The following is a 16870-nucleotide window of genomic DNA, read 5'->3' on the forward strand; positions in this document are numbered from 1 at the left end:
CGAAAACACACGGTTATCAAAGGGAAAAGGTGGGAGGAGGGATAAATTAGGAGTTTGGGATATAACATATATACATTACTACATATAAACCAGATAATCAACAAGGACCTACTGTATAACACAGGGGACTCTACTCAGTATTCTGTAATAACCTATATGGGAAAAGAATCTGACAAAGAATGTATATATGTATATGTATAACTGAATCACTTTGCTGTACACCTGAAACTGACACAACATTGTAAATCAACTGTACTCTAATATAAAATAAAAATTAAATTAAAAAAACAAAAAATAAAGCAATTAGCCAAATCCAGAATATAAGAAATTAGTTTCTTCTACAAATAAATGGCATTTTTAAAAAGAAAAGGATGGAGCAGCAATTATAAACTAAGGGAGAAATAAGAGATACTTTAACCAAATGCAATGTTTGAATTCTGACTCAAAGAAACCAATTATAAATTGACTTTTAAAAAAACATATATACATTACTACATATAAACCAGATAATCAACAAGGACCTACTGTATAACACAGGGGACTCTACTCAGTATTCTGTAATAACCTATATGGGAAAAGAATCTGACAAAGAATGTATATATGTATATGTATAACTGAATCACTTTGCTGTACACCTGAAACTGACACAACATTGTAAATCAACTGTACTCTAATATAAAATAAAAATTAAATTAAAAAAACAAAAAATAAAGCAATTAGCCAAATCCAGAATATAAGAAATTAGTTTCTTCTACAAATAAATGGCATTTTTAAAAAGAAAAGGATGGAGCAGCAATTATAAACTAAGGGAGAAATAAGAGATACTTTAACCAAATGCAATGTTTGAATTCTGACTCAAAGAAACCAATTATAAATTGACTTTTAAAAAAACAGCTAAAAATCAGATGTGCATGGATATTGGTTGATATTAAGGAATCACTGTAATATTGCTGGGTATGATGATGGTTATTCTTTAATAGTCCTTATCTGTTAGAGATACTCACTAAAATATTAACTGAAGAATGACATGCTATCTAAGCTTTTCCTTAAAATACTCCAGTGAATGCATGTGCACACAGACACACATACATGAAGTTGTGAGGATGACAGATGAAACCAGATTTGCAGAATGTAGGTAACTGTTGAAGCTGGGTGATGGGCACATAAGCGTTCTTTACAGTCTTTTCCCTAGTTTTGTGTATGGCCTGTGTGTGTGTGTGTGTGTGTGTGTGTGCATGGTCTTAAAATTTCACAGCAAAGACATTTTAAAATTAAGGAAGCAGAGTGGGATCTGTAAAGAAACCAGAGTCCTACCTCATAAACTGGTCCAATTTCATAATCTGTGAAAAATGCGATTGAGGGCTTAGCTAGAAACACTGGAGTATCAGCACAACTGTGGGAGGGCAAGAGAGGGTGAGAAAGGCTGTTAGTTTCATCCATGTGACTGATTCATGGAAAACAAATACATCCAAGCCATCAAAGAGATTGGCAATGGGTCATCTGTTGGCTTTTGTTGTTGTTAAAGCAGGTCACAAAATAGTTTTACAGCAAGATCGAATCTTTGTGAAAACTCATATAGCTACATATTTCCTTTTCAGTATGCATAGGAAAAACTCTGGAAGCTTAAACACCAGTACGTTAATTGAGTTTTTAATATAGGTGCTAGTTTTCTTGGCAAATCTTTTCAGATTTTCCTTAATAAAAAGATATTTACTAAAGAAACATTAATAGTTTTAAGTCCATAAAATTATGAACCATGAAGCAACTCATTCCCTTCATATGGACAATTACTGAAATATAGCCAAAGGCACTCTCTTAAAGAAAAATCACGATTTATACTAATTATTTGTCATTACACAGATTTTAAACATTTTTATTATCCAAGACACATGAATTTAATGTAAGGAGCACACGGCTATAGAAATGTCTCCCATTTGATCCAGACCATTCAGATATAAACAAGGGCCAACACTAATCCCTATTCCTCAAGACTCTGGCAGGTCAGAAGAGCACAACCCAGGACTCTGGGGGTGTCCAAAGGCCACGCCTGAGGGCAGCCCCGAAGCCCTGCTCTATTCGGATACTGACACCCCGCCCCCAACCATCTAGGATCCTCCAGAAGCCAAAGCAGACTCAGGACCTTCTGAGTTTTTCTCTGCAGGGTCAGATTTTCTGAGAATACGAGTCAGGAAAAAACACACCTCTCTTCCAGCTCTCCATCCTGGAATTCTCCTATCAGTGCTGGCTTCTTGGGAGGAAAGAGAAGAGACTTGCCTCCGAATGGAGTGTTAGGAGGGAAAAAGCGAGGGTTTTTCAGGAAGCGGTTCCGGCTCTCCATCCGGGCAAGCAGAAGCCGCTCCAGCTGCCTCTGGGGCACACGTAAATGGTTCATCCAGTTTTTATTCTTCGGTGAACCTGTTTTCTTTGAAACACGAGAAAAGGATAGCGTCAACGACAAGCAGGGGGGCTGTGTGTGTTGATATCTTGCCGACTTCATGATCCACAGGTGGCCAAGGACACCCTCCTCTCTATTTTGCTGTGGCTTCATCACAACGTCGTGTGTCACCAGGAGCCCCTTCCCCCTTGTCATCGCCCTGCCTCACCGCCCACACACTCACAGGCTTCAGCACTCACCTTGACAGTTGCTCTGGATCTGAGTTTGGCCTTAAAAGATGAGTCCCACGTCAGGCTGTCCATGGTGTAGTCCGTCTCCTCTTCAGACTGAGAGGGCGTCTTCCTGCAGGCAAGCTTCTTGGTCAGCTCTTTCTTTGGGACAGAACGTTTCTCACAACTAAATGTCAGTTTTGAATATCCAGGGACAAAGGCACCTGTGGCACCAGGAAAAAAAATAAGTTACTATGCCAAGGGGACGAGGTGGACGCTTCCAAGATGACTTAATGAAACCGCCAAAGGCACAGTTCGCTTGGTATTCTTTTTCCCCTAAATGTTCATATTTCCTACCCCAGATGTAATTGCCCTTCAGTGTATCAATTACTCCTGGAACTTACTCTGCATCCTCGAGACTTAGGACTAGAGTATTCATATATTTGTTCAGTTGCCAAACATGGTCAAGAACACGAGTGGACCGTTGTCACGCACACGCATGTACACATACGTCATATGTGCACATGCTTTTTAAAAGGTTCACATGACAAATCAAAGTTTGTATTAGCTTTTTATACCTGTAAGATCATCTCCAAAAGGTTAAACGAGAACATTCAATATTGCTAGCAGGAATGCAATGAAACTGGTACCATCACATTTCCTAGCACAGTGCCAGGTAAATCCTCAACACATGTTAAATCCATCCTTACTGATCTGCCTAAGATACTGAGCGTCCAGCCAACTTTAAAATACTAAGTGGCATGCGACTTCCCTGGCGGTCCAGTGGTTGCGACCCCACGCTTCCATTGCAGGGGGCAGCGGTTCCATCCCTGGTCGGGGAACTAAGATCCCGCATGCCACGCAGTGCGGACAAAAATGATAATAAAAATAAAAATAAAACAAAATAAAATACTAAGTGGCCGAGGACCCCATGGCACTTGGTTCTGCTACCTCTTTCTGGCCTCACTCCTCTGCATGGCCCAGGCCGTCAGTGGAACTCTTTCCTCGTCATCACCCTCAATTCTCTGGATCCCGATCCTCCCAATCCAAATGCCTTCTCAGCTCCGGTCCCCCAGAGATCATCAGAGTCTCACTGACTGGGGCTGCTCACAAGCTCGTCTTTGGAGCCTGGCACCGCTAGGCCGCCATCCTGATGTTTGGCCGCAGGATCTACATGGCGGCTCTTCTGAAATTCTACCTTGCTGCTTAAGCCCACAACACAGCCTCCCACTCCACTCATTCTCAGAAGATCTTGCTTCCACAGCACAGAAAACTGGCCCAGTATCACACACACATCCTTCTCCGCCTCCCTACCCAAACTTCCCTCCACACTCAAAGTTGCTCTTGGCCCGTAAGGGGGTATGCAGAACCCCTAGGTCCGTGTTCTGACTCCATCGGAAACTTGCTCCCTGGCTCATATGTCTTCAGACCCTCCCTGTCTTGGTTCATTCAACTCCATTTCTAAACATTTTCACATCTTGTTGTTGGGTAATGCACTAGAGAGTCGGAATCTACATTGAGGAGCTGAGACTTTTATCTTGTACATGTTAGGGAGCTAGTGAGGAAGTGGCACGCTCAGAGCTGACCCTCCCAAGAGCCACTACCAAATTCAAGAAAAGTGGAAAAAAAAAAATCTATGAACAAGGAAATAGCAGCAAAGGTGGCTGGTGTGGTCCCACTACTACAGAACTTCCCTGGAATGGTATCAGAGGCTCGAAGAGAGTACAAAGAGAGCACAGAGGCATTACCTTTAGGTGCAGAGCAAAAGGGCACTGTATCGCTGCAGTAATCGTTTGGGCAGATCAAATGGTGCTTCTGTAGCAACTCGTTGTCCACACACCACCTGAAGATGGTCTTCACTACACAGAAGAGAATGAGAAAAGGTGTTTCAGGGCACACTGACGTCAAAGAAACTACACCCAAACTGTCTTCATCCTCCAAGCCCAAACCACCTAACAAAATTCTCAGAACCCTGTGGTCATTTTGAGATATAAGAAACTAACCAGCAAGTATTTAAGTTGGCCACTTAAAAGAGACCAACCATTGGGCAAGGCTGTGTGGTGGTATTATTTGAGCTAAAATACAGTTCCTTGCAGAGAGGTCTATAACAAAACAGAGTTAGGAGAAACAGGGTAGATTGATGAGTGGCCCCAATTCTTCACTCTTCTCTGTATCCACGCCCCCTGCCATGTGAGTGTTTAGTTCCTGCTACTAGGGACAGAGCCCACTTCTTCACCCTTGACTTTGGCCATGTGCTGTGCTTTGACCACGAAAGGCTGGCAGGATTTTGAAAGGTGCTCGTGCAGCTGAGCCTTCCCTCTTGTGCCTTTGCCATCATCCTGAGAAGAGCTCCTGCCCCTTCATCCTGGACCCCAGCAGGAGTCCACGTGGAGCAGACCCGAGCCCAACCTGCAGCAGGGAGCCAAGTTCAGCTGGACCCAGAGCTGGATGCTGATCTAGCCAGCCAAGCCCAGCTAGATCAGCCAACCCCCAACCGACTGGCAGACACATGAGAGGAAATCTCATTTAGTAGAGTGGGAAGTTGATATTATCCATGGTTGATGAGCCAGGAAACAGTAGAAAAGATGTGTTATTTAGAGGTTTCCAGAAGAATTAGAGCTAAAAATGGCCATTTCTGACAAGTGGACTGAAGTTGGGAGAGGTGAGGTGGAGGATTTTTCAATAAACTTTTTTAGAGCAGTGGTAGGTTTGCAGCAAAATTGAGGGGAAGGTACAGAGATTTCCCATATACCCACTTCCCCCCACCACATGCAGAGCCTCCCCCATTATCAACGTCCCCCATGGATGGTACATTTGTTACAACTGATGATCCTACACTGACACATCATTGTCACATGAAGCCCGCAGTTTACATTAGGGTTCACTCTTGGTGAACCCTAATGTCACTCACTATGGGTTTGCACAAATGTGTAATGACATACGTAGGTGGGGGCTTTTTATATTTCATTAGAAACTATTTGATTTTTTTTTAAACCATGTACATGACTACTTTGATAAAAATTAAGGAGTAAACAGGATGAATGGAAGACTTGAAAGTTTTCAAACTTTACTGCTTGCTCCATTAACCAACATGCTGCCTTTAAATGGCCTTTCCCTCCGGAGGTTCCCTATAACCAAAGGTACAGGTGAGACAAGTGAAGAGCACGTTTCTCCCATCAAATGTGTTAATTTAAGAATTTTGAGATTTGGCCTATTACTGTAATAGTCAAGTTTTGACAAGGAAAACAGGAATTACTCTATGTATACCGTATACAAAGGGGTTAAGGGAATTCCCTGGCAGTCCAGTGGTTAGGACTCTGCGCTTTCACTGCCGAGGACACAGGTTCAATCCCTGGTTGGGGAACTGAGATCCCACAAGTCACGAGGCACGGCCAAAAAAAGGCTGGAGGGCACTTGTTGAACGCAGGGGATTACGAAGTGGGAGAGAGGTCAGGGAATTCCTCATTAACAACTTCAGCCAGCAGCACTGAAGCAGGGGGCTCTCACGATGTGATCTGGACTCTGCTATGAAACTCACAGCTGCTCGGTCATCTGCCTGCTACTCCTTCTGGAGAACAGAGGCCTCCCCTTCCAAAACTCACCAAGAGCCTCTCATCAGTGACCGATCCTGGAACCACAGGTAAAAGGTCCATTCTGGGAAAATATGGATCCCTGGCCCCTCCTCTGCAATACAGAGACCTCACCAGGGAGTGGCAGCAATGCCAACTGACACAGTCCAGCCCAGTTCCCGAGTACTTTGGTGATGGCCTATTTGAAATATTAAAAGATAAAATAAAGCTTCCAGAAAAAGGGCAAAGGCCATGCTGCAAGGAGATGTATCCTCTGTCTTCTGATACCATTACTCCCACGGTCCTCCCCCAGGGTGTGGGCAGTTCAGTGTTGTGTCTGGTGGGAGCGGCAGTTTCTTATCAGGTCTTTGGGAAGTTTCTCTCCACGTCAGGCCTGGTCCATGGACCAGGTGAGCCTTGGGCACCCTGAACTGGCCTTGTGACCATCTTCTTCCACCTGGGAAGGGTGGGCTTCCTACATGGACCCTGCTCCTGAGCACGGCTCTGCAAGGGGTTGGCTGCTCCATTCCCCAAAAGATAATACAGATAAGATACCAGCAAGGGAAGGGACCAAAAGCACAGGACGTTCTGCTGAATTCTGATCTTTCTCCCTCTGTCTGGAGAATTTACGCATGTTTTCCACCATGTGACGTTTGTATCAGCAAACAGAGAAAGTCTGCTTCTGTGCCTCAAATAACAAATATTTCAGGGGAATGTCCTTACCATCAATCATCCAAGTTATAAAAGAGGTTCTTGGGTCACCTCACCCTGCCCTGAGAAGCAGAGACCAGAGGGGTGTCCAGGGAACTGGATTAAGGTCTCTACTTCTGCTACTTTTGAAATAAAAAAGGGAAACATTGCCAGCAGAAGGCTGAGAAACCAGGGCGGATAATGTCTGATTACAACTTAATATTATCTTGGGTAAAAACATAAAATGAAGGTCATTGGGAAACTCTCCTGGCTGATGTTCGTTTCCCAGTTCTCAATGTTTTATTCCACTTTCATTAAAAATAAACAAACAAATAATTACTTAATCTCCCCTGATCTCTAGCCAAAAGAATCCTACCAAAGACAGGGACAGTATCAGACTCCAAGGACTTAGTGGATATCAGGCAACCAATAAATCTTCCTGAGAATCTGCTACCAATAATCTCTGCCTAAATCCACGACTGAGGGAGGGGGCCATGACTCTGCTGCAGAGAAGGGACAACAGGAGGAGATATGGATTCTACACTGAGTGTTCACTGTCTAATGGGGCTGAGCCTCAGAGGGGGCAGACCTGACATGGCATGGGGCCTCACACTCAGAGCCACACCCGAGGGGCAGTCATCTACACCCGTGTGTCACTGTGCCTGGACAACAGGCCTTCCTCCTCCTCTTGAGAGAAGAAAGAGATGGGCTTTGAGAGCAGACACAAGTTCAAATCTGGGTCCCAGCCCTTCTGAGCGGTGGGAATTTAGGGAAGTTACTTGAGCTCCTCTCTCAGCTCCTATACCTGTATAATGGAGAGAAAACCTGTCTTGCAGGGTTGTTGGAAGGATTCAGTGGAATAACATATGCAAAGCATCTTACCCATCCTCTGGTCCTCAGCAGGACCCCATGAGTGTAATGCTTTCCGAAGCCACTGTATCTTCCACTTCTCCCTCCCTCCAGGCCACAGATATGTCAGGTCTCCCAACCCTAAAAACACTGCCCCTACTAACCTGGAAAATGATGATGTTCAGGGATATAGGAGGATAGATCAAAGACTTTGGCGGGGGGCGTGGAATAAAGGAACCAGGGCTTCTTAGAGAAATGGCTGATTGCAGGTCTGGGGCAATAAATACACAAGATGAACCTAGAACATCTGACCATTCCAGAAAGTAAGGAAGTTATCACAGACAACAAGTGTTGTGTCAAAAGAGTCAGGTGTCAACTTGACAATGTTCCAATTGACCAAAGATGGGACAGTTTGAGCATCAATAAGAATAAATACAATTGTAGTTATGAAACCTATGAGGTCATAATGATATAAAAAACCGACTAACCAAACCTCATTAGTCATCGTTAGCAGATGTCAGGGAAACCAACTCATTATTTTAAAAACTGGCAGATAAGGGGAAAGAATTAATTCTGCTCCTATCTTGGAGTAATCAAAGTAGTTGCTGAAGAGTTTCTCTTCAGCGAGTATTTCAGTATCATTAGCATTTCCTTATAATTTATAACCCCTAATGAAACAACAGATCTGGGCAAAGACTGGCAATATCACGAAAACAGAGACATCATGCACCTCCTGAAGGGAGTACACAGCACCATCTATGAACTGGTCTTTCCCCTTCTGCCCCGCAAATTGAACTTAAACCTCATAAAGTCTCTACAACTAACTACTGAATTGCAAGGAATACAGGGATCATAAGAACAGGTTAAATGACACCACAATGTTGAAATCAGCAAAATCCAGACTATGGACAAGTGTACAGGACAAATGACCCAATTTCTTTAACAAATAAATTAAGCATTGCCAGAGAGATGGTTGACTTAGAAAAGAGTTTTTAGTGAGTGCTGATGGAGCTTTGATGTGGAAAAAAGATATTGGTCAAATGTGAGAATACCTCTCCACAAAGCACTCATCAATTATCATCTGACATGGCGAATTTAATGTGAAGACACCAACCTGACCAGGTAATCAAGGCTAGCATCACCCGGGCCTCCTGATGTGCTGCGGTGAGAGGAGCACAGCGTCATTTGTACGGCGCTGCTGCCAAGCGCGAGCCTGAGTTTGGTCATGGGGAAACATTAGAGCCATGCCACAGAGGGGGAGACCTGTCAAGAACTGGCAAGAGAGAGGACCCTGGGAAGATGGGGAGTAAAGCGCCAGGACTCTGTCTCCCCACCTAGGCGAAAGATGCACTGGCAGAATCAGTCTAACGGAGCTGTTTTGTAACCATGGCATCTATTGAAGACTTGTAACTTCCAGAGGAAGGCTTGGACAGGAAATTGCAGAGGACTGCAGCTCTTAGGATGGTAGCAGCTACCCACTCCTCACTCCCAGTCCCAGGGCAGGCATCTGTGCATGTGTCTCTGGGGCATCCTGCACAGTCTGTGAGAGCCTGGGTGAGCCAAAAGGACCCTGTCCTCCAAATACCTCGGATCTGTGCTCTGACTGCCGATGACTGCTTCGGACCACAGAGGTATATAGGCAAAGAGGCACCTCCCCGCATTGTGTCAAGCCCCTTCTCCTCCAGCTGAAGTGACTTCCAGGGAATTTTGTTTGTTTGTTTGTTTATTGAAGTATAGTTGACTCATAATATTAGTTTCAGGTGTACAACATAGTGCTGCAATATTTTTACACATTACAAAATGATCACCACTATGGTACTTTGTTACAGCATCCTGGACTGGTTAAGACAGGGAGTTAACACGAGGGGGGCGCTCTTGTCCAACAGCAGTCAGGAGCCAATAGATATATTTCCCCTTTTCATCTCCCTGCGGTTGGTGGTTCTGAGATCCATTTCATGAGGCTCCTCAAAAGGTCCTGTGGGACCGAGCACGCGTCACCTGTAGTGGAGGCCAACTGAATGACAAATCTTTATATCATCTTTCCCTTCTTCCCTGTTCCACTTCCCTTGTTCTGCATACCTTCTGTCTGGATCACATTCCCAAATAAACTACCTGCATGAAAACATTTGATCCAGGCTTTGCTTTTGGGAGAAACTGGCTAAAACAATTGCTCCCAGACTAGAATGAAGACTGTCAGCATGGGATTTTGGAGCTGGATCACTCTTTAGTCAGATGGCAAAAAGGATTCCATTGCTCGTAATTCCTGGTGTATGATAGCATCAAATAACTAAGATTCTCACAGGTGGTAAACTGGGATGTGGTAAAAGGTGAAGTGTTGGCATTTGTGATAGCTATGACCCCTGAATGGTATGGGGGCAATGGTAATTATAAGGATTGGCTGGCTTTTAACTGCTTTGGAAGCTTTCAAAAAAAATAAAATTATAGGCTCACATCAACTAACTAACAACTCAAGGCATACCATGAAAGTCAGAGTCTCTGGCAATGTCTAACGAGACTCTCATCTGAGTTGCAGGGCAGACAGTGTGAAAGTGAGATATGGGATCTAACTGATGGTAGCAGAATAGCAAAGGAGACTGAATGCACAGCACCAACAGGTCTCCTGTATCAAAGTCAGGACCCTGACAGGAAAAGAGTAAGGCTCAAAGACCTGGAATGAGGCACTGAGGTGCATGAACCTGAGAATGCTGAACCTCCAGGTTCATCTGAACACTCCAGGTCAACAGAAGCAACCCTCTCCCCTTGCAGAGATTAGCACCATCATCAAATACTTAAAGGATACAGGGATGATAGTTTTGTTGGGATTAAGTGATGGATACATAAGGGTTCATAAACTATTCAGTTCATCTGTCTGGCTCCTGCAGAAGCCAAACAGAGTAGATGATAATGGGCTACCATAAACTTAACCACGTGGTAGCCCCAATCACAGCTGCCATACTGAATGTGGTATCTTTACTGGCCAACTTCTAGCACTGACATGTGACTATTGGTCTAGCAAGTGTGTTCTCTATCCTCCTTGGTAAGGATGGTTTAAAGCAATTTGCCTTTATGTAAGAAGGACATCAGCACACAATCACTATCTCACCACAAGAGCATGCTAACTCTCCTGCTCTCTAACCAATAGAGCCTGCGGGGAACTCAGTTGTCTTGACACTCTGCCCATCATCACGCCAGTCCACTATACTGATGACTTACTAATTGGACTTGATGATCATGAAGTGGTAAGTAGTTTAGTAAGACTAGAAGATTCAGGCTCCTGACTGTATGGCTGTTAGCATGACTGACAGCCATCTTGGGCCCTTACAGTTTCTCCTCTCCTTTCAATGACCCTACCCAGGACTGTACTGCATAGTGAATCACTTCTCTGTCATAAAGGGCTTTGTAGTTAATAGATATTGCCTAATAATCATTAGGACCAGGTAGCCTCTATGCTCTATTAGTCCCCAAACAATGATGAGAAACCCTCCCTGATGTATTCCTGGTGCCCACAAGACTAGTTACCCATTCAGAAATCTTTTTTTTAATATATAAATTTATTTTATTTATTTATTTTTGGCTGTGTTGGGTCTTCGCTGCTGTGCGCGGTGTTTCTCTAGTTGCAGTGAGTGGGGGCTACTCTTCGCTGCGGTGCGCAAGCTTCTCATTGCGGTGGCTTTTCTTATTGCAGAGCATGGGCTTCAGTAGTGTGGCACTCAGGCTCAGTAGTTGTGGCGCATGGGCTCAGTTGCTCTGCAGCACGTGGGATCTTCCCGGACCAGGGATCGACCCCGTGTCCCCTGCATTGGCAGGCGGATTCTCAACCACTGCGCCACCAGGGAAGCCCCACCCATTCACAAATCTTAACTTAGGAACGCACGTACTGTTTCCAAGCACCTAGCCCCATACCCGAGGTTAACTATGAAATTATCCCAATGGCCCCTCTGCGGTGTGGAGTGCAGCTGCGAATGCTTCTGCATCATTGCCCACCCGATCCCAATCTCACCCACTGATCCACTGATTATATGGAGCTGCCCGCCTCATTTCTCACTCTCAAGATGCCTTCTCAGTTTGGTGGGTGCTTTTCATTCCCTCTGTCCTCCAACACTGACACACTGAAGAAATTTTTAGGGATCCAATAAATCCCTAAATTTAAATCCCTAAATAATAAATTTATTTATTTATTAAATAAATAAATGGCATGCCAGAACATCTTCTCTAAAGTAAAGGACAACTAGCTGCATTTTGTATCCCCTACCACTATGAAGAGTGGTAATTGGCAGAACTCTTTAGATTTTGGAGGCAGCATATTCCACACATGGGAATATTGCTCCAAACCATTTATTAGGTGACCTGAAAGGCTATCAGTTTTGAGTGGGGTTCAAAGCAAGAGAGAGCTCTACGGCATGTCCAGGCTATGACTGAAGCTGTCCTGCCATTAAAGCCACATGACACACAAAAATGCAACGAATCCAAAGGTATCTACGGTGGATTAGAATATTGTAGAGAGTCTCTAGAAAGCCCCAGTAGGAGAGCTGTAACACAGACGCAGGGTTCTGGAGCAAAACTCTGCCTACTGTGAAAGAGAATGACTCATCATTTGAAAAATGGGCTATAGGGCTTGAGCATAGACCCAGCACTGACTATGGGACATCGAGTGACTATTCATCCAGAGCTACTCATCTTGACTGGGTATTATCAGATCCACTGAGTCATAAGATTGGGAGGGCACAGGAGCAATCCATTGTACAATGGGAAAATGGCATATTTGGGATTAGGCCTGAGCAGATCCAAAAGACACATGCTAATTACATCAACTGATGGTCCAGACTATCTATGTCCTTTGCTCCTGTGCTTTTCCCTCAACTCATATCTATGGCTTCATGGGAAACGTTCAAAGATCAACTGACAGGAACAAAAACTCAGGTCTGATTTTGAACACTTCCTGGATATTTGATATTAAGGTATTATTGCTATTTTCAAGTGTAATAATAATGTCATTATTTTTCAAAAGCATTTCTTATCTTTTAGTGATACATACTAAAATATTTACAGTGGAATTATATAATGTATGCAACTTGTTTAAAATATCATGAGGGGGGAAATGAGTGGGACAGAAATGGCCATGTGCTAAGCCTGAGTTAGGGGTAAATGGGAGCTCACATACTATTCTATTTACTTAGGCGTACATTCTAAATTCTCTGTAAATCAAAGTTAAAAACAGCAACCCAGTCTGGTCCAGAGATGGGTCAGCATGATACACTGGGGTTAGCTGTAAATGGGCTGCTGCTGTATCACAGTCTTACTCAGGCGTGGCCCTAAATGACACCATGTAGGGAAATCCTTCCCAGGCTAGAGCCTTGAGCATCACACCTAATCGTTCACTTTGTATGGCAGAAGTGGCCTGAAGTCAAGTATACATGGAGTTCTGGACAGTAGTGGTGAATGGCTTCGCTGTTTGATCAGGGGCCTGAGGGCAGCTTTGTTGCTGGGATTTTCAGGAAAGTGGCTGATGGGGAAATTGCTTGAAGATTAATAAAGCTGGGGGAGGGTTTGCCTCGACAAAGAGGCACAGCATTACCTTCCTCTGTGGCTGCAGTGTTAGTGGAAAGCCTCAACATCAGCTGACTTCCAGGGACTTTAAAGGGCCAGCACCCCCCCTTCATCTTTCTCTTTTCCCCCTTCTGGAAGCCAGATAAAGACTAAGTCATTCAAAAACAACTGCAGATCAGGGGAATATTAGAACATGACCACACATACCCAGAGAAGGGTTCAGAAAAGACCTAGAAGACCTTAAGATTACATCTCAGGCTGACCCTCAGCACAGACAGCCTACAATAATTAAAAAAACAAAACCAAAAAACAATTACAAAAAACAGCAAACTCTGCAGCAGGGAGAGAATCTGATTTCCAGAGTTACAACACTGTTAGATTCAATGTCCAGTTTCTAACAACAACAACAAATCAAAAACATACAGAGATACGGGAAAGTATGCCATGTTCAAAGGAAAAAATTAAATCAATAGAAACTGTCCTTGAAAAAGGACTGATTGCAGACATACTAGACAAAGGCTTTAGAACAACTGTCTTAAAGATGCTCACAGAACTAAAAAAACATGTGGAGAAACTCAAGAAGACGATGTACCAAAAAATATAAATATCAATAAAGAGACAGAAAACATATAAAGAAACTAAAAAGAAATGTTGGACCTGAAAAGGACACTAACTGAAATGAAAAATTCACTATCAAAGGGATTCAAAAGCAGATTTGAGAAGGCAGAAGAGAGAATCAGTGAACTTTCAGATAGAAAAACAGAAATTATCGAGTCTGAGGAACAGAAGGGAAAAAAGATTGAAGAAAAGTAAAGACAGCTTAAGGAAGCTGTGGGACACCAGAAAGTGAACAACACACATTGCGGGAGTCCTAGAAGGAGAAGAGAGAAAAAGGGGCAGAGAGACTACCTGAAAAATTAACAGCTGAAAACTTCCCACATTTGATGAAATACATGAATATAAACATCCGAGAAGCTCAATGAACTATAAGATGAATTCAAAGACACTCATGTTACAAGTTATAATCAAACATTTGAAAGACAAAGAGAGCATCTTGAAAGTAGCAAGAGAGAAGTGACTTGTCACATACAAGGGATTCTCAATAAGGTTATCAGCAGATTTCTCATCAGAAATTATGGAAGCCAGAAGGCAGTGGGCCAATATATTCAAAGCGCTAAAAGGAAAAACTGTTAACCAAGAATCCTATATCCAGTAAAACTGTTCTTCAAAAGTGAGGGAGAAATTAAGACATTTCCTGATAAACAAAAGCTGACGGTATTTGTTACCACTAAACTTGCCCTGCAATAAGCAAGGAGTCCTGCAACGTGAAATGAAAGGACACTAGACAGTAACTCCAAGACACATGGAGAAATAAAGATCTCAATAAAGGAAATACATGGGCAATCGTAAAAGTTTTCTACATGATTTAAGAGACTAATATTATACATTTAAAGGAAAGAAAACAAAGGTAAAAATAAAAGCTAGTATTATAAAAACCTAGTATTATATAAAGCTGATTATTATAAAAGCTAGAATTATAGTAACTTCATGTCTTGTTTTCTACATAATTTAAGAGACTAATGCATTAGTTGCTATTTCTGGGCACACAATGTATAAAGAGGTAATATTCTGACATCAACAACCAAAAGGGGTGGGGATGGAGATGTAAAGAAACAAGAGTTTTGTATGTTATTGAAGTTAAGCTGGTATAAATTCAAATTAGAGTGTTACAATTTTTGGTTGTTAAATGTCATCCCTATGGTAACCACAAAGAAAATAGCTATAGAATATACCCAAAAGGAGATGAGAAAGGAATTTAAATATTTCACTATAAAAATTGACTAAATACAAAAGAAGACAGTAATGCAGGAGACAAGGGACAAAAGAGATACACGGCATATAGGAAAAAAATAGCCAAGTGACAGAATTCCTCCTTATCAGTAATTACTTTAAATGTACATGGATTAAACTCTCCAGTCAAAAGACAGAGATTGGCAGAATAGGTAAAAACACATGATCCAACTAGATGCTGTCTACAAGAGACTCACTTTAGATCCAAAGACTCAAATAGATTGAAAGTGAAAAGATGAAAAAAGATATTCCATGCAAATAGTAACCAGAAGAGAACAGGGACTTCCCTGGTGGTGCAGTGGTTAGGAATCTACCTGCCAATGAAGGGGACCCAGGTTCGAGTCCTGGTCCAGGAAGATCCCACATGCCGTGGAGCAACTAAGCCCGTGCGCCACAGCTACTGAGCCTGCGCCCTAGAGCCTGCAAGCCACCACTACTGAGCCCGTGTGCCACAACTGTGGAAGCCCACACGCCTAGAGCCCATGCTCCGCAACGAGAAACCACCGCAATGAGAAGCCCATGCACCGCAACAAAGAGTAGCCCCTGCTCAACGCAACTAAAGAAAGCCCACACTCAGCAACGAAGACCCCATGCAGCCAAAAATAAATAAATAAATATATTTTTTAAAAAATTACAAGAAACAAAGAAGGACATTATATACTAATAAAAGATTCAACAGACATTATATACTAATAAAAGATTCAAGAAGATACAATAAGTATAAACATTTACACACCTAATGGCAGACCATCAAAATAATGAAGTGGCTTCCCTGGTGGCGCAGTGGTATAGTGTCCACCTGCCAATGCAGGGGACATGGGTAAGAGCCCTGGTTGAGGAAGATCTCACGTGCTGTGGAGCAACTAAGTCCGCGCGCCACAACTACTGAGCCTATGCTCTAGAGCCCGCGAGCCACAACTACTGAAGCCCACATGCCTAGAGCCCATGCTCCACAACAAGAGAAGTCACTGCAATGACAAGGCTGTGCACCGTGATGAAGAGTAGCCCCTGCTTGCCACAACTAGAGAAAGCCTGCGCACAGCAATGAAGACCCAATGCAGCCAAAAATAAATAAATAAATTAATTAATTAAAAAATAATGAAGCAAAAATGGACAGATTTGAAGGGATAAATAGACAGTTCTACAATAATAGTTGGAAACTGCAATACCCATTTATCATAATAGAACAACCAGACAAAAGATAAGTGAGGAAAAGAGGACTTAACTCAATAGAATAACTAGATCTAATAGACACATATAGAACACTCTACCAAACAACAGAAGCATACACATTCTTGTTGAGTGCACATGAGACATTTCTCAGACCATATGTTAGGCAATAAATTAAGTCTCAATAGATTTGAAAAGACAGATATCATACAACATATAGTCTCCAACCAAAATGGGGTAAACTTAGAAATCAGTAACAGAAAGAAAACTGGAAAATTCACTAAATTCTAGAAAATAGGCAACACACTTTTTTTTTCCAGAATACCAAAGAGTTTATTTAAAAAGTCACTTAATAAAAGCACAGTTTTGCAAGTTTGTCTAAAACTTGATAATTCTGAACAAAAATAAAATGTCTGACTGCTCCAAAATAGGAAAAGACAGTTGGGTACAAATAGACATACACATTCCAGGCACTATGAAAACTGGCTAAATGTATGCTCCCAGCAAGAGAAGTGTCACCATCCTAAGTCCCCTCAGTCACCAAATGCAGGATTAAGAGGCCAGAGTCAGGTTTCCCTTTCTAAGCCACT

The 16870-nt window shown here is 42.8% G+C and overlaps 1 protein-coding gene across 20 annotated transcripts in view; it reads right to left on the reverse strand.

Annotated features, from left to right (window-relative positions):
* Nucleotides 1–16870, reverse strand: part of DLEC1 (DLEC1 cilia and flagella associated protein) — a 101179-nt gene that overhangs the window by 67448 nt on the left and 16861 nt on the right. For all 20 annotated transcript variants that reach the window (XM_055080142.1, XM_055080147.1, XM_055080145.1 and 17 more), the window contains 4 exons: nt 4353–4463; nt 2635–2828; nt 2202–2422; nt 1315–1393 (listed from right to left, as the gene is read on the reverse strand). In XM_055080142.1, coding sequence (XP_054936117.1) covers nt 1315–1393; nt 2202–2422; nt 2635–2828; nt 4353–4463 — 605 coding nt within the window. The remainder of the gene's footprint in view (nt 1–1314; nt 1394–2201; nt 2423–2634; nt 2829–4352; nt 4464–16870) is intronic.

This window comes from Physeter macrocephalus, chromosome 18 (genome assembly GCF_002837175.3).
Source record: "Physeter macrocephalus isolate SW-GA chromosome 18, ASM283717v5, whole genome shotgun sequence".
NCBI classification, from domain to species: domain Eukaryota; kingdom Metazoa; phylum Chordata; class Mammalia; order Artiodactyla; family Physeteridae; genus Physeter; species Physeter macrocephalus.